At 56.6% G+C, this 19,580-nt stretch overlaps 4 protein-coding genes and 2 non-coding genes across 10 annotated transcripts; 4 read left to right on the top strand and 2 right to left on the bottom strand.

Moving 5' to 3' along the window:
- Positions 1-154: 154 nt before the first annotated feature.
- WDR83 (WD repeat domain 83) lies at positions 155-4,305 on the top strand. Its single transcript, XM_069477880.1, has 9 exons — positions 155-299; positions 383-503; positions 586-691; positions 992-1,040; positions 1,124-1,250; positions 2,618-2,685; positions 2,784-2,892; positions 2,984-3,098; positions 4,156-4,305. Exons 1-9 carry the CDS (start codon positions 197-199, stop codon positions 4,303-4,305), a joined length of 948 nt encoding a protein of 315 aa, XP_069333981.1. The 5' UTR covers positions 155-196.
- Positions 1,726-7,995, bottom strand: DHPS (deoxyhypusine synthase). 5 transcript variants are annotated; one of them, XM_069477832.1, is made up of 11 exons: positions 7,673-7,995; positions 6,956-7,120; positions 6,605-6,726; positions 6,427-6,523; positions 6,260-6,346; positions 5,629-5,734; positions 5,444-5,547; positions 4,637-4,762; positions 4,443-4,558; positions 2,800-2,860; positions 1,726-1,840 (listed from the first exon to the last, which is right to left on the bottom strand). In XM_069477832.1, the coding sequence occupies exons 1-9, from the start codon at positions 7,877-7,879 to the stop codon at positions 4,463-4,465; spliced, it is 1,110 nt and encodes a 369-aa protein (XP_069333933.1). In that variant the 5' UTR covers positions 7,880-7,995; the 3' UTR covers positions 1,726-1,840; positions 2,800-2,860; positions 4,443-4,462. The 5 variants fall into 5 exon arrangements, with proteins under 5 accessions (XP_069333933.1, XP_069333943.1, XP_069333971.1 ...); XM_069477870.1 differs by lacking the exons at positions 1,726-1,840; positions 2,800-2,860; positions 7,673-7,995 and adding an exon at positions 7,278-7,647 and having other exon boundaries at positions 4,348-4,558; XM_069477861.1 differs by lacking the exons at positions 1,726-1,840; positions 2,800-2,860; positions 5,444-5,547 and having other exon boundaries at positions 4,448-4,558.
- LOC138381196 (small Cajal body-specific RNA 16) lies at positions 1,884-2,046 on the top strand. Its single transcript, XR_011233108.1, has one exon. It is a non-coding gene; the product is annotated as a small Cajal body-specific RNA 16 (non-coding RNA).
- Positions 7,996-11,799: 3,804 nt separating the features above from the next.
- On the top strand, positions 11,800-12,119 carry GNG14 (G protein subunit gamma 14). The gene is given in 2 exon segments (XM_069495304.1): positions 11,800-12,001; positions 12,004-12,119. Coding segments are annotated over 2 exon segments (318 nt in total).
- A 512-nt stretch (positions 12,120-12,631) lies between these two features.
- FBXW9 (F-box and WD repeat domain containing 9) lies at positions 12,632-18,236 on the bottom strand. The gene is made up of 10 exons (XM_069495290.1): positions 17,759-18,236; positions 16,265-16,404; positions 16,059-16,187; positions 14,821-14,933; positions 14,652-14,743; positions 13,695-13,843; positions 13,496-13,609; positions 13,277-13,366; positions 13,103-13,168; positions 12,632-13,021 (listed from the first exon to the last, which is right to left on the bottom strand). The coding sequence occupies exons 1-10, from the start codon at positions 18,165-18,167 to the stop codon at positions 12,947-12,949; spliced, it is 1,377 nt and encodes a 458-aa protein (XP_069351391.1). The 5' UTR covers positions 18,168-18,236; the 3' UTR covers positions 12,632-12,946.
- A 936-nt stretch (positions 18,237-19,172) lies between these two features.
- Positions 19,173-19,277, top strand: LOC138381231 (small nucleolar RNA U13). Its single transcript, XR_011233141.1, has one exon. It is a non-coding gene; the product is annotated as a small nucleolar RNA U13 (small nucleolar RNA).
- The last annotated feature ends 303 nt before the right edge of the window (positions 19,278-19,580 follow it).

The following is a 19,580-nucleotide window of genomic DNA, read 5'->3' as shown; positions in this document are numbered from 1 at the left end:
ACAGGACGGGAAAAAATTTGAAAGCGGGCTTCACTATTACCAACACTGTCACCAAAATGCTTAAGTTTTTCACCCGGGAATGAGAAACAGGAAGTAGATCATGGAGGACAATAATAAGGTTACACCCAAGCGTGGGTTTCGAAGTTTCCGAATCTTTACTACAGATACCCGGCGGCGAGGAAGGGATCCCCGAACCATGGCTTTCCCGGAGCCAAAGCCGCGGGGCCCAGAGCTGCCGCAGAAACGGGTAAAGACGCTGGACTGCGGGCAAGGGGCAGTGCGAGCCGTGCGATTTAATGGTGAGCGCCCTCATCTTCACTCCGGGTCCTCTTCCCGCCTCCTGAGGTCAGCGGCCCAGTAACCCCCTCTTGCTGTTCCCCAGTGGATGGCAATTACTGCCTGACGTGTGGCAGCGACAAGACCTTGAAGCTGTGGAACCCTCTTCGGGGGACGCTGCTGCGGACATACAGCGGCCACGGCTACGAGGTGCTGGACGCGGCCGGGTGAGCCGGGGGCTTGGCCAAGACAGGAGCGCCGAGGCTGGGATCGGAGATTGACGCTGACTTTCCCTCTCCTGCCCTCCAGCTCCTTTGACAACAGCAATCTCTGCTCTGGCGGCGGGGACAAGGCGGTGGTGCTGTGGGATGTGGCATCAGGGCAGGTCGTACGCAAATTCCGGGGCCATGCGGGGGTGAGTGCAAGCCTCAAGACCCGTGGGTAGCGGAGGGGACCCATATTAACGCCCACGTGGTGACAGGGACCGCCCCCCTCCCCATTACAGCGTAAGGATCCTTTTCCAGGCGGCGGGACCATCTCACCCCCTCATGCCAGACCATGCAGTCACCAAGCCCTGTCTTTGCAGTTACCCCAAAAATCTTTCACCTCCTTTACCCCTAGCCTTTGTCCTTGCTTTAACCTGCCCTGGGAACCCTGCCTTTATCCCAGTCCTCCAAAGTCCAGCCTCCTCTGAGTGGCAGTAATTGTTTCTTAGAAGGTGAACACGGTCCAGTTTAATGAAGAGGCCACAGTCATCCTGTCCGGTGAGTCTGGGGCCTAGGCAGAGGGGCCCAGCGTGATACCCCCACCCCCGACACCTGACCTCATCTTCATGCTGACCTCACAGGCTCTATCGATTCCAGCATCCGCTGTTGGGACTGCCGCTCTCGGAAACCTGAGCCAGTGCAGACGCTGGATGAGGCCAGGGATGGTATATCCAGTGTGAAGGTGTCAGACCATGAGGTACTGGCAGGGTGAGTAGAGCCAGGACCTTGCCCTCCCCCAGGTGCCACTGTGGATCATAGCTGCCTCTGTGCTCAGATTAAAACCTACTCTCAGCCAGGTACAGTGGCCTGTGCCTGTGGTCCCACCTACTGAGGAGGCTGAGGTGGGATCACTTGAGCCCAGGAGTTTGAGGCTGCCCATTTGCTACTTATAAAAAGTATGTTTGAGCACATACTTCATGCGAGATACTTTTCTTGTCAGTGGGCATACAGCAGTGAACAAAAAAAAAAAAGCCAGAGAAAAAATTGTTATTAAGAAAATCATGGCCGGGCGCGGTGGCTCACGCCTGTAATCCTAGCACTCTGGGAGGCCGAGGTGGGCGGATCGTTTGAGCTCAGGAGTTCGAGACCAGCCTGAGCAACAGCGAGACCCCATCTCTACTAAAAATAGAAAGAAATTATATGGACAACTAAAATATATATATACAAAAAAATTAGCTGGGCATGGTGGCTCATGCCTGTAGTCCCAGCTACTCGGGAGGCTGAGGCAGGAGGATCCCTTGAGCTCAGGAGTTTGAGGTTGCTGTGAGCTAGGCTGACGCCACGGCACTCACTCTAGCCTGGGCAACAAAGTGAGACTCTGTCTCAAAAAAAAAAAAAAAGAAAATCAAAAGCTCGCCCAGTTGTGGTTGCAGCCTTGTACCAGGCAGCCCAACCCTGACCTAAAGAAAATTCCCAGAAGTCTTTCCTGGGATTTGAATTTGCAGTAACAGGTGGGAGCATTCTAGCAGCAGTTTGATGATCATGTATGATACTGCAAACAGGACCAAAAAAAAAAAAAAGAAAAGAAAATCTTAAAAAAGAGAAAGTATGTTTGCTGCTCATTAAGTGGAAGTGGATCATCGTAAAGGTGTCCGTCCTCGTCTTCACGTTGAGTAGGCTGAGAAGGAGGAGGAAGAAGATGGTTTGGTCTTGCTGTCTCGGGGTGGCAGAGGCAGAAAAAATCCGTGTAAGTGGGTGGACCTGTACAGTTCAGCTGTACTTTGAAAAGTGCTCCCTCTGGTGGCTGTGCGACGCCAGGGCAGGTGCTGGTGCTGGTGGGGGGCAGGAAATGGTGAGATTCTGAGATTACCGTGGAGGAAAAGCTGGAGAGTGCAGGAAAAGGGACTCCAGAAGGACTGCGGGGGGTTGGAACGGGAGCTGTGGATCTTGGAAACGATGAGGTGCTTGGACCCCGGGCCTGAGTGTCAAAGCTAGTGCTTCAGAAGTCCACTCCTGTGCACAGGAAGCACAGGCCCAGCAGGGTAGGAGGGCACAGGGACACGGAAGCCACCTGAAGCTGTGGAGCCACTGGCCCCAGTCAAGGTTTTAGCTCCATCCACCCTCCTCTCCTGCAGCTCCGTGGATGGCCGAGTGAGGCGCTATGACCTGAGGATGGGACAGCTCTTCTCAGACTACGTGGGCAGTGAGTGTGGCTGCGACTGTGGGGCAGGCAGGGAAGATGGGGGTGCTGCCAGGGACACTCCAGCCTCACCCGCCTGCCTGCCCCGCCCCTCCCCCCAGGCCCCATCACCTGCACCTGCTTCAGCCGGGACGGGCAGTGCACCCTGGTGTCCAGCCTGGACTCCACGCTGCGGCTTCTCGACAAAGACACGGGGGAGCTGCTGGGCGAGTGAGTCCTCAAGGTCATGCTTCCCCACTTCCCCCACCCCAGCGCCCCCCTTACCATGAGGACCAAGCCCCCTGATCCCGCCCACCCCCAGGTACACAGGCCATAAGAACCAGGAGTACAAGCTGGACTGCTGCCTGAGTGAGCGCGACACGCACGTGGTCAGCTGCTCCGAGGACGGGAAGGTGTTCTTCTGGGACCTGGTGGAGGTAAGTCACCCCTAACCCCACCGAATACCTGGGCACCTACTCTGTCCCAGCTTCATCCTTATCTCAGTCACTGGGGGACCTGAAAAAAAGAGTGATGTTAGGTATTCAAGCCGGGATCTTGGAGGAGTGAGAGGACAGCATGGGAAGGGCATTCCAGGCAAAGGGAACAGCATGTACTAAGGTGTGGCCCGTGCAAACATTCAGGCTGGCAGCAGCAGCAGGAGCCAGGTCAGGCAGGGCCGTCATGCCAGGCAGGGCCACTGGCACCGACCCTGGGTCAAGGGGTAGCTGATGGTGGCATCTGACCTTCGATGAAATGAGGTTGTTCAGGAAACCTGAGCTGCAGCGGAGCATACCCGTGCGTGGTTTCAAGCCCCGCTGAGCCCTCATGTCCTCAACTGGAGTCAGGCTGGGAAAGACTGTCCCAGCTTAGTGGGATCGGGGCTGGGGAGCCTCAGGGAGGAGACACTGGCACTTGGCCAGGGGAACTAAGCCTCCTAAGAGGATGGAGGGAACTGGGGGGCCCTAGAGACTTCAGGGACAAGCTGTCACTCCAGGAACTAAGATAGACTGGGAGTTGCCCTGGGGGAGGACACATGAAGGAACATTTTCAGAATGGAAAGAGGAAACATGGTTTGCTTGAGGGGAACCGTATACACTGTGCTGTGACTCAGGGGTGCCGAGTGGGCAGGGTGGCGCCGAGCCAGTGGCAGGGAGCAGGGAACCTGGGAGCAAGACATGCTCAGAGCAGTGTGGCAGCTGAGAAGGTGGAGAATTGGCAGTCTCTGGACACCATACAGAGGCAGAGCCAAGAGGATTTACTGATAAAGGGATGCGAGTTTTGAGAGAAAGACTCCCAGGACATTTGGCCTGAGCACCTGGAAGGACAGATTTCCCAAGGGGTTCGGTTTGGGGCAGATTAGGTTTGTGGTGTCCAGGAGGCAATTAGAGGCAAGTGGCTAAAGTCCAGGGAGAGGTGACCTAGGGCAGGAGGATGCCCAGGGACCTTGGGAGCTGGGGACAGCCCAAGGACTACTCCCCACCCCTCACTCCACAGGGTTCCCTGGCGCTGGCCCTGCCTGTGGGTCGAGGTGTGGTGCAGTCGCTGGCCTACCACCCGACGGAGCCCTGCCTGCTCACTGCCGTCGGGGGCAGCGTCCATTGCTGGCGGGAGGAGGCTTACGAGGCAGAGGGAGGAGCAGGCTGAAGCCAGGGACCCACCACCAGAAAGGACCAAGGCACAGACTCAGAAGGACCACGACACCATTTATTATAGATACGCTGCCGTCCAAGTGGGGCATGGGGTTTGGTCTGCAAACTAATAAATAGAGGCAGGGGCGAGGCCTCCCTGAAGCCACAGCTAATCAGTCCTCGTTCTTCTCGGGGGTGAAGGCGTCCACCTTCTGGGCAAAGGTTTCAGCCACGAGCAGGGGGAACACCAGGGAGGCATCGGCATAGACCTGCAGAGGGGAGCTGGGTGAGCCGTGGGACCGATGGCCACGGCACGGGAGACCTGCTCCCACCCGGCCAGCCCTTACCTTCACAGGCTGTGCGTCCATCCGGATCTTGCCCCAAGAGACAGCCTCATCTGGCCGGGCGCCTGAGTCAGAGCCATCAAACTCCTGGGCTGTGTTGATGTAGACAGCATAGTCGGCTCCGTTGCGCTGTGGGGAGGGGCAGGGTAGACCTGGTCAGGTGGTGACAGGAGACAGAGGGACACAGGCAGGATACCATAGCCAAAGAGGCTAAGGGGTGTGTCCCAGATGCAGGTAGCCCCTGGAAGCCCCTTACCCCAGGGAGGTGCCGTGCGTCAGTGCCTGGGGTCATGGTGGTTGCCGGGTAGACTTCCCTAGACCCACCTGCTAGGTCTCGGCAACCCTCCCCCACCTGCACAGCAGGAGCTGTTACCAGCTTTTATCTTCAGATGACCTCCAAAGCCAACCACCTGCCCACTTCTGCAAAGCCCTGGTGCGGATCCTCTCCCAGTTCCCTTGGAGCAAAAGCCAAAGCCCGCCCTGCGGCGCAGCAAGGCTGTGCTGTGTCACCTCCTGGCTCTCAGCACTCCAGCTTGTTCCCCTCACCAAGCTCCCAGCTGTTCCTTGACTTTGCACTGGCTGTTCTCTTCCCCAGGAATTCTCCCAGGAGCAGCCATCATAGCTCAGACGAGGCACCTCCCAAAAGCCTCTGCTCACAGGTCACATTTCCCAGAAGCCTCCCTGAACACCCTCATCCAGCCTTACTTTTCTCCATAGCAATTACTGCCACCCAACATGCATGTCACTTGTCTGCTGGCTGTCTCCCCAGCATGTGGCACAGGCCCAGCACACACACGCCACCCCACTCACCATGAGGTTGGCGTTGGCTATGTGGTGCTTGACCACACCCCCGCCCAGGATGATCATCCCCGAGCACTTGGCGAAGATGGCCTGAGTGTTGATGAGCCTCAGATCTGGGGGAGGAGAGAGGGCTGTCCTCAGGCCTTGGGCTCAGCCGGCCCTCCGTCCCCACTCCTGTGGCCCCAATACTTCACCCTCAATGATGTCCAGGACCAGGCCCGGGTTCTTGTAGGAATGGAAGAAGATCATGTCGCCCAGTGAGCCATCTGTAAGTGCTGGGCTCAACACGGGGATGTGGTTCTGGAGAGGACAGGATGGGACAACAGCTGGAGCTCAGAGCCTGCTGGGGACGGCCTGGGCCCCATCCCAGTTGCATCCCTTCCTCCCTCTCTGATTGTGGGCTTTTTCATTTCTCTGGACCTGTTTGCTCCACTGTAAAATAAAGGTAACAGTAACACTCTTACAAACGGGGAGGTGTATGTGAGGAGACCCACATACGATACTTAGGATGTGGCCTGGCACACAAAGAGTGATAGCTGTTGTTACTTTTCAGACTGTTGGACTTCACAGCCTCTGGGGAGCGTGGGACTCTGAGCCAGGCCTCAGGGGAGTTGCTAAGTGCCACCCACTGCTCCTGGTCTAGGAGTAGCACTGGGATACCAAGACATTCCCTTAGTCTCTGTGTGACCTCAAACAGATTACCTAGTGTTTAAGGTTCCCCGTCTAAGAGTGGGGATGCAGTAGTGACTCTCCAGGTGTCTGTGAAGATGAAACAAGGTAACACATGCCAGAGCCTGGCAACTCTGCCCCCACTCAGCCCCTTACCTTCTGGGCCCAGTAATACACCGACTCTGGGTTGTTGATCTCCTTTCCGAGCCGGGCGATCATCTTGGAAGGTGTCCACTTCATGCCCTAGGAGGAGGCATCAGCTTCAGCCAGAGTTCCCCACCCCGTCCCACCACACTGGCCCCTCCGGGTCACTCCAGCCCCACCTCTGTGTTCTGCTCCAGCACCATCTGGTCCAGAATGGGCATCAGCCAGTCCTCAAACTTGCAGTAATTGTCATTGGGCACCAGTAGGTTCCCAATCCTGCAGACAGGAGGCATGTGGGCATCAGGACCCAAGACCCTGGCCCCAGCTCCCCTGCCTAGTACCACTCAAGTTTCTCACCTGTTGATCCCATTCTCCCGGAGCTCCTTCCCCCTGAGGCTGAACTCGCCCAGGTATGTGGGCGCCAGGCACTTGATGAGATCCTCCTCCACACCTCCAGCCGTGGTCACCAACACGTCCACCTGCAGCCACAAGGCAGCAAGTTTGGCCCAAGAAGGGAGGCCCTGCCCTCATTCTGGGCAGCACTTCTAACCTCAGCCTCATTCATTGACCCTGGGGGGTTGTTCTGCTGCAAAACAAAACTCGATTCTGTCCCTCTGCTTAAAACAGACCCATCTCACTTAAATGATCAGTAACTGCATTGACCATTGACCCCGAGAGGCCAAGGCCACAGCCCCACCGGGTCCCCACCATGTTGTGCTGCACGAGGTAGCGAATGGTCTCACGGATGCCTGAACTGATGAGGTTGGATGTATATCCCAGGAAAATGGTGCAGCCGGTGAGTGGGCGGCGGCTCTGGGTCAGGTCTGCATGCTGGTCTTCATCCTGCGACAACGGCTCCAGCTTCTTCTCGATCTGGGTGTAAGGGCAGGGTCGAGTTAAGCACCGGCCCCCAAACTCCAGCCCAAGGACTCCAGGTGGCTTCCAGAGTCAGATTCCACCCCCAGGCCTTGCCCACTCAGGGATACAGGGCCACTTCTATTGGAGACCAAGGAACATTCCCTGTGCAGACCAGATCTCAGGGCACACGTTCAGACTTCGCCCCCCCTTTAGGAATGAGAGTGTATCTCCTTTTCTAGCCAGGTTCCCTTCCCCGCTGGGAAAAGCAAATCCAAATCCAGGCTCCGCCTATTCCAGAACACTAAATTATTTACCTAGAACCCGCCCCCTGCCTACAATCAGGCCCCACCCTCTCCTGTTGGACCAGGATTTAACTACTACAGTACAAAGTCCTCCGCACGGATACTCCCTCTCAGGCTAGGCCCCGCCTCTCCCCAGCTATTGGGTCGCCTCGACAAAGAACACGCCTCCTCCGCCCACGGGAAGCCATGCCCCTCCAAGTGCTGAACTGGACTTTCTAGAGGCCCCGCCCCTCCCTGGCCCAGGAAGTCCCGCCCCAGGCTTCACCATAGCGTTGACTTGCTGCACCGCGCGCCCGAAGTTGGTTGCTTGGAAGCCGGTGGTGCCGAAAGCTTCCAGCAGTGCGCGGTAATCCACGCCGCGGTTGAAGTCGTAGCCCCGGACCTGGGCGCTCTCAGGCGGCAACGCCGAGCTGTGCTTCAGCACGGCGGCCAGTGCCGCCGCGGGTGCCTCCCCCTTCCGGGAACCCTCCATGCGCCTGGGGCTGGCTTTCAAGTCAGAGCCACCCTAGGCCGGGCCTACGGCGGCCTCGAAACGTGTTAAGCCCCCAGCACGCGCGTCTCTGCTACAACACAGGAAATAGGGCTCGGGAAAAAGCCTGGGAGAAAAGACCGGAAGTTGCTTAGTCACATGACGCTCTTCGGCGCTCATAGCCCACGGCGCGGCCATCTTTGCGCATGTGTTCCGTAGTACGGAAGCCGCGAAAAGCCACTAGGCCTTTTCGCGTGTTCTCAGCTTCACAAGAATGAAGATTCTTATTTTAATGCCGCCTGCTGGAGACCCACCGCCTTGCGCGGCAGTTGCCAATTCGTTTCTATCTCCTCCGGACGAGAGGATGGCTTCTTAGGCGTTGCCCTTGACAGGATTTAGGTCACCAGGCAGAGTCACAGTTGCAGCCTCTCTAAGTCTCTCTTGTCTAATGGGATAGTGAGCCCTGTTCGTGCCCTCGCCAGTCGCCAGAGCCTCGACAGGCTGCATAACCCTCTATTCCTTTCTCGAGCAGCTGCAGCTGCCACCTCCTCTGGGAAGCCTTCCCTGACCTTACACTGGGTCAAGGGCCTCCTTTGGGATCCCGGGCTGATATGTCTTTTCCCCCCAGCAACACTTTGAACCCCTCGGTGGCGTCTGTATCTCAGAAGCATCCTCCTAACAGTGCCCAGAGTCCAGTGCGGACGCGTTTGTTCACTCTACAACTTATGGAGTCTTTACTGTATATTAGGCTCTGCTAGGCACTGAGGACTTAGCGATGATTAAGACCAAGACGTGGGGCCAGGCGCGGTGGCTCACGCCTGTAATCCTAGCACTCTGGGAGGCCGAGGCGGGTGGATCGCTCGAGGTCAGGAGTTCGAGACCAGCCTGAGCAAGAGTGAGACCCCCCCCCCCCCCGTCTCTACTAAAAATAGAAAGAAATTATATGGACAACTAAAATATATATATACAAAAAAAAAATTAGCGGGGCATGGTGGCGCATGCCTGTAGTCCCAGCTACTCGGGAGGCTGAGGCAGTAGGATCGCTTAAGCCCAGGAGTTTGAGGTTGCTGTGAGCTAGACTGACGCCACGGCACTCACTCTAGCCTGGGCAACAGAGTGAGACTCTGTCTCAAAAAAAAAAAAAAAAAAAGACCAAGACGTGGACCCTGCCCTCCTGGAGCCCACAGTCTGATTGGGAAGATAGAAAGTTAACAGTGGTAAGTGCTATTCAGGATTTAAACAGGATGATTCGAGAATCTAGGGTGGGGGTGGGGTGGAGGAGTTGTTGGCTTTAGTTGGAGGGACAGGTGACTGGGGAGGTGAGATTTGAACCAAAGCCAGAAGACTGAGAAAGTCCCTACGTGAAGATGGGGAGGGAGGCTACTCCGTCCAGAGAGGGAGAGAGAACGGCCAGTGCAAAGGCCCTGAGGCTGGAAATGAGCCTATGTTATTGGAGGAATGGAATATCCTCCTTGATATCCTTGATGTCCCCACTTGGATCTCAAAGCCATCCCATCCGTTCCGTCTCCACCAAACCCTGATTCTTCTGCATCTCAGCAAATGGACCCATCCTCCACTCATCTACTAGGCTAAAACCTGGGAGTTGAGCTTGACGTCTCTCCTTGTCTCACACCCCATGTCCATCCAGCATGTTCACCAACCTCTATGTATAAAATAGGCCCCAAATCTAGGTGTTTTCCTCATCCCCGTGGTCTCCACCTGGGCTCCCTCCCCTCCAATTCACCTCCCAGCTGAGGCCAAAGAGCTCTGTAAACATAAATCAACACACTGTTAAAATCTTCTAATGGTGGCTTTCCCCTTGGAGTAAAAGCCTTTAAGGGTGCCTGCTGACCTCCCTGTCCCTTCTCTCCCATGCTGGCCCTCCCTCACTCCTCTCCAGCTACACGGACAATTTTGCTGTTCTTGGAACCCACCAAGCTTTCTCCCCACCAACGGCCCATGTATCTGCTGCTCCTTCTGCCTGGAGCTCCCCCTTCCCCAGTTCCCTCTCTTCCTTTGGGCCTCAGCTCAAATGTCACCTCCTCTGACAGGCCTGCTCTGACCACCCTTCTCTCATTTACCTTGATTTTATTCTTCTTTTGTAATAGCCTCTTTCAAATGTATTCTCTGAGTGTGTATATTTTGTTGGCTGTTGTCTGTCCCTCCCTGATAGAATGGCAGCTCTGTGAGAGCAGGGTTTTGTCTCATTTCACTGCTCTTCTTGCATTTTGCATAGTGCTGAGCCCATATTAGAATCTCAGCAGGCTGGGCGCGGTGGCTCATGCCTGTAATCCTAGCACTCTGGGAGGCCGAGGTGGGCGGATCGTTTGAGCTCAGGAGTTTGAGACCAGCCTGAGCAAGAGCGAGACCCCATCTCTACTAAAAATAGAAAGAAATTATATGGACAGCTAAAAATATATATAGAAAAAATTAGCCGGGCATGGTGGTGCATGCCTGTAGTCCCAGCTACTCGGGAGGCTGAGGCAGGAGGATCACTTGAGCTCAGGAGTTTGAGGTTGCTGTGAGCTAGGCTGATGCACGGCACTCACTCTAGCCCGGGCAACAGAGTGAGACTCTGTCTCAAAAAAAAAAAACCAAATAGAATCTCAGCAAATAACACTTGTTCCCCACTAAAATTCATATCTTGAAGCCCTAACTCCCAGGACCTCAGAATGTGATTGTATTTCAACACAGGGTCTTTAAAGAAATATAAAGTTAAATCAAAGTCATCAGGGTGGCTGCTAACCCAATCTGACTGGTGTCCTTATATGAAGAAGAAATTTGGACACAAAAATTGACAACAGGGATGCCCGTACACAGAGGGAAGGTCATGTGAGGACACGGCAAGAAGGTCACCATTTACAAGCCAAGAAGAGAAGCCTCAGAAGAAACCAAACCTACCAATACCTCAATCTTGGATTTCCAGCCTCCAGCACTGTGAGAAAATAAATTTCTGCTGTTTAAGCCACTCGGTTGGTGGTATTTTGTTTCGGGGGCCTAAGCTGACTCATACAACACTGAATGAATAAATGAATGAATGAACAAACACAAAGGCGTCATGGTGATCCAAGGGAGAAGCTGGTGACCAGGGCGTGGGTAGGTGACTGCACTGGTCCAGGCGGGCCAAGATGGGGGTATGAATGGTGACAGAGGTGACCCCATTGAGAATCTAATTTGAAGGCTGATCTGATAGCACTTGAGATATAATGGAGTTGGAGATTTGGGCCTGAGCACTTGGTGCAAAGTGGCGAACTTTATCTGGGGGCAGAAGGTCTTGGGGCCCAGGAAGCCATCGGCATCAGCGAGTGGATCGAGTCTCCTCTGGGGGTGAGATTCCAGGCAGTGCCGACAGACAGGAGGAGAGGCCAGCTGTGCCTGAGCGCGGGCACACACTGTATGTCAGGAGTGGCAGAGGCTGACAAAGGAAGGGTGTTGGGCCAGTCAGCAGGGGACCCAGCAGGTCAGAAAGAGGCTAGGGCCCCTTCACTCCCCCAGACAAGCCTGCCTAGCCCATGAGGACCCAGGTGACACATGATCAGGACAGCCCACAGGGCCTGCTGGGGCAGGGACCCCCTTGGCTGAGGCAGCTGCTGCTGCCACCACTGGTGACATTTCACTCCATGAGCATCCTGGCTTCAAAGTCTCTCCGGGACTGGGGAGGAAAAAGAGGGGGTTGGGGAAGCCTACGGCGTAGAGGAGGGAGTCAGAGCAGGGCGGCCGCGGGAGGATCAGGCAGCCAGGCGGCTTGGGCCAGAGTCTTCAGCCAAGGTATGTGGGCCTGACAGAGGCCTGGGGACAGCCACTCCCATCCTGCAGCCCCCAGGGGACATGGGGGGAGGTGCAGGGACCCTTAGGCAGCCCTAGGCTACCCTAGGGATCTGGGGTTGAACCCACTGCCCACAACCCTACCCGCTCCTCCCCAGATGTCCAGCAAGGTGGCCGTTGGCAGCGACATCGGGCAGGCCCGCAGGACAGTGGAGCAGCTGCGGATGGAGGCGGGCATCGACCGCGTGAAGGTGAAGGTCAGGGCGGCATAGGCAGTGGGGAGGGGAGGCAGGCACGCGTGGGCTGGGGGGCAGGCACACACCTGGGTTTGGCTGACTGGCTTGGTCTGCAGGTATCCAAGGCGGCTGCCGACCTGCTGCAGTTTTGCACAGAGCAGGGCAAGAGCGACCCCTTCCTTGTGGGCATCCCACCCGCCACCAACCCCTTCAAGGAGAAGAAGCCCTGTGCCATCCTATGACCCCCCAACAGTGTTACCCTGTGGCCTCCACAAACCAGGGGACCTCAATAAACATGAAGTGAATGCTCCCCAGGGTGTAGCTGGGCCGGGCTGAGATGGGGACATTGAGGAGAGGGGGTGGCACTGAGGGCTTGCAGGGAACAGGGTCTATCCCCAGGGTCACAGCCACAGCAGCACACACACCCTGGAGCCTCCCCCACGCCCACGGGGTCTCCTGAGCAGATGTCCCCTCCCACCACATGGACTCACGTCCAAGGTTAGAGTTATAATCTACACACCCACATGCGCCACATGTCACACACACACAGAGGCAATGTCACAGACACAGGTGCCCATGGTCCGCAGGACTCTTCTTCAAAATCACAAACACACACACACACAGGCACATCAGCGGCTGACACATGCACCCAGCCCTCCACACCATCTCTCCTGCTCACCTCCATACCCACCCGCAGCATCCCAGCCCCAAGCAGACATGGCCAGAGCTCCGGTGGCCACACTCACACTCCAGGCCCGAGCACCAACACGTCAGTAGGGTTTATTTCTCCTTTGCTCTCCACAGAGAGCGGGGCATCCAAATCGTAACAAAATGGGGGCCCAAGGGTGGGGAGCAGTTCCCTAGGTGGGCCAGAACCCCAACTTCACCTCCGTGGGCACAGGGCCCAGAGCAGGGACTCCCACCCGACCATGGCTTGGACTCTTTGTGCTCTGGGCCTGTGGGGCGGGGGCAGGGGCAGCACCAACACAGGGGAAGTTCCCCCAAGAATAGTGGCTGAGGCCCAGCCTGCCGGCTGGCAGTGTCCACATCCACGTCCACGTCCACCTGCTCAGGACTGCAGTCTCCAGACCTCCAGCGACAGGCCTCCAGAGGCAGCTACCACCAGGTTGCCCTCGGCACAGACCTGGGAGGGCATGGGGACATAAGGAGTCCGGAGGGCAGCACTCTGGGAAGACAGGGCTGGGCACGAGGCCCAGGGCCTTACCCCATTCAGCACATTGTGGTGGTTTCGGGTACAGATGGTCCTTGGTGGGTCTGTGGGCACGTGCACCTGGTGGGGGGCAACAGGCAAAGGTCAAAAGGCATGACCCTGGCCTGTGGGGGTGAGGGGTGGGGGGTGGGGACTGTCCCTGGGGTACAAGCTGGGCAGGAGTCTCACCCGGATAGTCTTGTCAGTGGACGTGGTGTACAAGGTCCCCAGCGAGTGTTTGATCCCCGTGATATGAGACCTGTGGCCCACGTCGAAGGACTGCGGGAGGGCAGGAGGGATGACACTCAGGTGAGGCTCGCCCAAGGCCAGCCCTCCACACCACTGGGGGCTCAGGGGGAAGGAGGAGGCCTCGGGGGAGGGACAGGCATGGGCAAGGGCCCTGCAGACCCGGACTAGCTGGAAGCAGCCATTGCGGTTGGCGAAGACGTGCAGCAGGCCCTGGTTGTCACCAGCCCAGAGCTGGGGCTCCTGGTAGGACATGCAGAGCAGGTAGGAGTCCAGCTGTGGGAGGGACGAGGGACAGGGCAGCTCAGGCCAGGCCAGGCCAGCTGCAGCCCTAGTCCCTCCAGGCCCCTGGGGGGCCCACCTGCAACCGCTGCAGAACGCTGTTGGCTCGGCGGTCGAACACCACAAGTGTGTGGTCCTCGCTGCCCGAGATGATGTGCCGGTCGTCCGCCAGCAGTGCCAGCACAGCGCTGGAGTGCAGCCGCCGGCTCTTCAGCAGGGCAGGGCCAGCTTCGTGGGTGACGGGCCAGGAGGAGGGGCCACATCAGAGCCCCTCGGAGGCCGCCCCAGCTCACCCAAGCATCCCAGGCTTCTCTCCTCCCTGCCAAAACCCTCAGTCTGCTCTGTCCCCCACCCTGCAAGTGACCATCTCCTCTCCTGTTCCAACTAAATCTGGACCGTCCCAGGACCCCCAGGCCTCTGCGCCTCCCCATCCCCTGTCCCATCTCCCTCCTCCAATCCCATCTACCCTGCTCAGCACAGAGCTGACCAGGGCAGTCTCAGCGCCAACCACCTCTGCCTGCAGGTGGGCCTGAGACGCGCCCCACCCTGCAGCACCACTCTGGCTCGGCCTGGACAAGGTGTGCTGGCCCTTAAACAAAATAACAAAAAATAAACAAACAGAAAAGACTTCTGTGCCAGGCAGTGTTCATTCTAGGTGTTTTATATAAACTAACTTATCTACTGGTGTTTTATTGTCATTTCCTCCCGTTAACCCCGTGGGGCTGAAGTGCTATTATCATTTGGATTTGACAGATGGGGAAACTGAGGTTCAAGCTGGCCTGGGGCTGCACAGCTTGGAAGTGGGGGAGGCAGGATTCTAACTCAACCCTGGAGGCTACCAGGCTTCCTCTGAACCCCCTGCCCCAGTCGTCTCTGTTGCCCCAGCACAGCACGGGCCACTCAGCGGTTAACATCTGCTTATGGGACTGTCGCTTGAGCCAGGCTACAAGGTCTGAGTGCCTCCTTCCCCAGCACAGCTCTGGAGACCCCAGGCAGCCCTGCTCTCCCAACCCGGGCCCCAGGGTCCCTGGCCCACCTCTGGGGTCATAGACGGTCACCTTCTTGTCATAGGTGCCAGTCACCAGGATGTCAGGCCGGTAGGACAGGCACAGCACAGCTGCCTTGGCCCTGGGGACACAGACCACAGGGCTCGGGCTGTGGCCAGGCAGAGCCCCACCCCACCAGGCCCCCTGGACCCCTCATACTTTATCTCGCCAAACTGCTGCCCATCAGCTGCCATGTCCCAGAGCTTCACCGTGCTGTCCCAAGAGCCAGAGCACACATGGTGGTCCTGTGCCGCCAGCGACCACACCCAGCCCTGCAGGACCAGGCACAGCAGTCACACAGGGCTCCTCACCATGGCCCATGGGGGCAAAGCTGAGACCTTCCTGTTTTTGCAGACGTGGCTCAGAGAGGTCAGTACACTCACCCAAAGCCATACAGCTTTTCCTCCCTGACGCCCACTGTGACAGACACCGCAGGACAACACACAACTCTGGCTCCACAGGATCATCCCCATTTTACAGATAACAAAATCAAGGGGCAGAGGAGAGAGGGAGACAACCGACACGAGAACCCAGAGCATGCCCGAACCCAGGTGACATTAGACTTTGGGTCTGTGGGTGAGTGTGACAGGAGAGCCGAGGACAGGGATGCCATTCCCAATAACATTTCTAACTCAAGTTCTTCACTTCAGACACTCGGCACCAGTGGTGGTCTGTCTCAATCACAAGACAATGTGATCAAGAATGCAGCCTGCACTCCATGACCTGGGCAAACCACATCACCTCCCTCAGTTTATTCATCAGCAAAATGGGCAGAAAAACAGCCCCTGCCTCAGCAGCTACTGTGCAGAGTGCCGGATGCAGACTGACTTATCCCTCACCGACCCCTCTCAGAAGGTTACTGTCATCTATCCCATTTTACAAATGAGGAAACTGGGGCCCAGAGAGCTTGAGTCTCTCACCCAAGGTCACACAACCAGGAAGTAGCAGAGCGGGGATTTGAACCCAGCAGCCTGTCCCCAAGCGTGAGCTCTCAGCCTGGACCACCTTAATGACTGGTGGAGGTGTCCCTACACAGCCACTTCTCTAAGGATGACAGCCATGCTCAGAGCTGGCTGATCCGCAAGGCAGCCTCCTAACTGCCCTATGCTGGGCCTCTCAAGGTATGCCTGACATCTTCTGAGCACCGACTGTGTGTCAAAGCTTGAGCTTAATGCGTATCCACATTAATGCATAATTCATCTCATTCATTCTCATCCTAACAGCCCACTGGGCAGAAGCAGAAACTGAGGCACAGAGAAGTAGTACATCTCACCCAAAGTCACACCAACAATAGCAGAGCAAGATTCAAACCTATGAGGTCTGGTGGCAAAACCTGGGCATTTAGGAAAGATACCCTACCCAGGCCTCTTACCCCCTACCCCTGCCTGACCCCTCACCTTGTGGGTGCTGTTTGGCTGGGTGCCCAGGGCTTTGACCAGAACCTGGCTGGGGTCCGCCCCCAGCTGCCGCAGGTCCCACAGGTTGACATTGCGGTCCCGGGAGCCCGACAGACATAGTGTCCCGCCCTGGGGAGGGAGGGAGGTGATGTTGTCGGGGCCACCTTGGCCCACCCCTGCCTGGCCCCCACCAGACCTCGCCTCACCTGGAGCAGCAGCACTGAGTCAATGGAAGCAAAGTGCCCGTCGGCCAGGCAGAAGTACTCAGCCCAGCGCCCATCCTCTGCCCAGTGGGCCAGGTGCTGTTCCAGCTCAATGCAGGCTGCCGGCCAGTCAAAGTCCTCCTCTGTGGGGCACCATGAATAGGGTCCCCAGTGGGCAGGGACCCTACCACCCACACCAGCTGTCTGAGCCCAACCCTGGCTTCCTGAGAGCCCACCGTACACCAGACTTGGACAGAACCCCATCTGGATCCCTCACCCAACCCTAAGCAGGCCTAGAATCTGGCCTTGGGGCCACCTGCCCAACCGTCTCCCAGACAGGTCTAGAATTGACTACTCCTCACTCCAATTTCCAGAAATCAGGGGCCCCAGGAACACCTTTCCGGACCGCATCCCCCAACCTAAGCCTAGGGGACAGCAACTTTGGGACGTTGAGGTCCTGTTTTACCTCTGGCTGAGATGCGGCCTCAGCCCCTCATAGGAGCTGGTGTCTCATGACTGACCCTTTGTGCCTCACCCATTTGAATCAGACCAAGGGGAGTGTTTCTCAAACTAATCTCTGTAAACCAGGGAGCCTTGTCAGGATGCAGAATCCAAGCTCCAGGTGCAGGTGGGTCCAAAGCATCTATGTTTATCAAGCTGTTTGGGAGAGTATAACCAGGGTGTCAGAGGGCAACATTTTGAAAATCACCAATCCAGGAGCCCCTGCCCCTCTGCAGAATCAAAGCTTCCTGGTTAGCATAATCAATCACCCAAATGGTTACTCATGTTGGCTCAAGGACTGGCAGATCCAACAATTTCAGGATCAGCAATACTAATTCAAGGTCCTCAAGCTGTCTTCTCTCCCCAGGACCAGTCAACTCAAGGACAGGAGGAGTGACCACCAAGCCCTGCCTAAGATGCGGGGCTAGACCCAGGGCTTGAGGATCTGTGGTTGTTGGTGTCAGGGATCCCAACACTTAACCCCTAATATGGTTCAAGGGTTGCAGGCTCTGGAACCTGACCCCCTACCTCACCCCCAAGTAGGTCAAGGCTCTAGGGGGTTAGAGTCTTTGGCAACACCAGTTGCTGCCTCAGCCTCTAGGCTAGACTCAGAGCCTTAGAATTCTTGGGCAAGCCTCTGAGCCCCAAGTATAGATTCCACAGCCTGAGACTTGAAGTGCCTGTGTCAACCCCACAGCCTGGGGTTACAGGTTTGGTATCACCAGATCCGAAGCCAGAGGATCCTTTGAATCCTGGGTTCAGGGACTCCAGCCCCCAGGGTGGATTTTCACAGCCTCAGGACTTCAAGTGTTTGCCTCATGGTCTACCCAGAGGTCCTCAGGGGTTTTGGCACCACCTGTAGCGACCTCAGCCTCCAGCCAGAGCCAGTACAGCCAGGAAGCCTGCTCCAGAGGCTGTGCCCAGAACACCCCAGGTACTCCCTCCCCCGCCCCAAGCCTGACCTGGGCGGGCATCCTGGCCCCCGGATGCCCGCACCTTCCACCACTGGGTAGGGCGCGCGTACGCGGCGTTGCGCGCGTAACCTCCAGGTGACACGGTCACGCACAAGGTCGCGCAGTGCGTGGCACACGCGCGGCAGGATGTGGAGCACGAGGCGCGCGTCCAGGTAGGAGCAGATCTCAAGCAGCAGCTCCGGGGGAAGGCTCAGCAAGCCCGGCACACCCACTGCTGAGACCTTGGATGCGGCCCGCGGCTCCAGGGCACTCGGGGACGCGGCGGGCGTGGACAGCGGCGAGGCGCGCGGGGGCGCCAGCCTGGGTTTTGGCGGATTGAGCACGCGGGCCACGTAGGCCTCGGCCTGCGCGTCGGGGTCAGGCTCCGGCTCCGGGTCCGAGTCATCGTCCCAGGCGCGGGGATCTTCGTACAGCTCTGCGGGCAGCTCCATGGCGACCGGGTGGGCGCGGCCGGCGCGGCCCTGTCAGCTGCTAGCCCCGCGTCCTGTCTCCTAGGCAGCGCGAGGGCACTTCCGGCGCTGCCTGATGACGAAACATCGCCAACCGGAAGCGAGCCGTCTGCGGGGATACTGGTTTAACGTCAAACAGCCGCTCACTCAAGAGGGTCTCGTGCTGCAAGTGCTCTGGCCTTAGCCTGGAAAATGCAGATTCGGGTTCCTGGCTTTTAAAACAAGCATCTATAGTGCTGTTGATGCAGAAGGCCAGCCGACTTTAGTTTAAAACGCAACTCTGGCCAGGCGGGGTGGCTCAAGCCTGTAATCCTGGCACTTTGGGAGGCCGAGGTGGGGAGGATCGCTTGAGGCCAGGAGTAGAGAGCAGCCTGAGTAAGAGCCAGACCCTGTCTCTACAAAAAAATAAAAAAATTAGCGGGGTATGATGGCATGCGCCTGTAGTCCCAGCTAGTCGGGAGGCTGAGACAGGAGGATCGCTTTAGCCCAGGAGCTTAAGGTTGCAGTGAGCTATAATGGCGCCACTGCACTCCAGCCTGGGCGACAGAGCAAGACACTGTAGCCCTCCCACCCCACCCAACCAGAAAAAAAAAAAGGCTCTCACTGAAGGCGCCTGTTACAGGTGACACAGCTTAGAACCAGGCAGTTAACCTATCCACATAAATCACATCTGAGCAGCACTTGCCTGTTCCCTACTTGATACTCTTCCACATGCGTTTGTTCAAACATCACTTTCTCAGAGAAGCCTTCCCAGGGTACCTTACGTAAAATTTCGACCGCTTCCCCCCAACATCTTCTCTGCCTTCTCGCTATATTTCTCTCTATGGGACTTATCACTGTTCTGCTTAGTCTAGTTCCTCTCAATAGAATGTAAGTATTGTTTGTGGAATGAACCTTGGGAGCGTGTCAGCATTTTTTAATTGGTTTCCAAGTTGATGCAGATGATCCTTGGGCCATGCCAAGGTTGCGACAATATTTTATTCTCAGATCCTTTTGTAATTTGTAGGCGGAATGATTGGGTTTTTCATGCTCATCGGTGAGATGTGCCTCCCTCATACCTTGTTAGGACATCTGCACATTACCCATGTGATGTGAGAAAAAAGAAAAAACAAACATTCTATTTGGAAGACTGTGTTCCCTCAGTAACTGGAGTTCATACTGCCATGTCTCCCTCACGCCTGGTGCTGGGCTGAGCCTTCCACAAAGCTTTCTAACCTGCCCTATTGTGCAGGGTGGGTCATAAAGCCACATGTGTCCTTCTAGGTCCTTAAGTGCAGCCTTTTGACTGAATCCAACTTTTATGAACAAATCCTTTTATTAAAAAGGGTGCAGTAGAGAAAGATGAAGTTTTTGTCTCCTTTGATGTTTAAAAAAGAACAATCTTGAAATCAGAAA

Source organism: Eulemur rufifrons, chromosome 2 (genome assembly GCF_041146395.1).
Source record: "Eulemur rufifrons isolate Redbay chromosome 2, OSU_ERuf_1, whole genome shotgun sequence".
In the NCBI taxonomy this organism is placed as follows: Eukaryota; Metazoa; Chordata; class Mammalia; order Primates; family Lemuridae; genus Eulemur; species Eulemur rufifrons.
This window is presented reverse-complemented; position numbering and strand designations above follow the sequence as displayed.

What these genes read in the sequence shown, in the direction of transcription:
- FBXW9 (XM_069495290.1), bottom strand. Translation starts at nt 18,167, where the DNA reads ATGGAGCTGCCCGCAGAGCTGTACGAAGATCCCCGCGCCTGGGACGAT. An exon ending in GCTGCTTCCAGCTAGTCCGG is followed by an intron (nt 13,367 to 13,495) that starts GTCTGCAGGGCC and finishes GCCCTCCCGCAG; the next exon opens with TCCTTCGACGTGGGCCACAG. An exon ending in CCACTGACAAGACTATCCGG is followed by an intron (nt 13,169 to 13,276) that starts GTGAGACTCCTG and finishes GCCCCCCACCAG; the next exon opens with GTGCACGTGCCCACAGACCC.
- DHPS (XM_069477832.1), bottom strand. Translation starts at nt 7,879, where the DNA reads ATGGAGGGTTCCCGGAAGGGGGAGGCACCCGCGGCGGCACTGGCCGCC. An exon ending in ACCTCGTGCAGCACAACATG is followed by an intron (nt 6,727 to 6,955) that starts GTGGGGACCCGG and finishes TTGTGGCTGCAG; the next exon opens with GTGGACGTGTTGGTGACCAC. An exon ending in GGTCCTGGACATCATTGAGG is followed by an intron (nt 5,548 to 5,628) that starts GTGAAGTATTGG and finishes CTCCTCCCCCAG; the next exon opens with ATCTGAGGCTCATCAACACT.
- WDR83 (XM_069477880.1), top strand. Translation starts at nt 197, where the DNA reads ATGGCTTTCCCGGAGCCAAAGCCGCGGGGCCCAGAGCTGCCGCAGAAA. An exon ending in GCGAGCCGTGCGATTTAATG is followed by an intron (nt 300 to 382) that starts GTGAGCGCCCTC and finishes GCTGTTCCCCAG; the next exon opens with TGGATGGCAATTACTGCCTG. An exon ending in TCTTCTGGGACCTGGTGGAG is followed by an intron (nt 3,099 to 4,155) that starts GTAAGTCACCCC and finishes CTCACTCCACAG; the next exon opens with GGTTCCCTGGCGCTGGCCCT.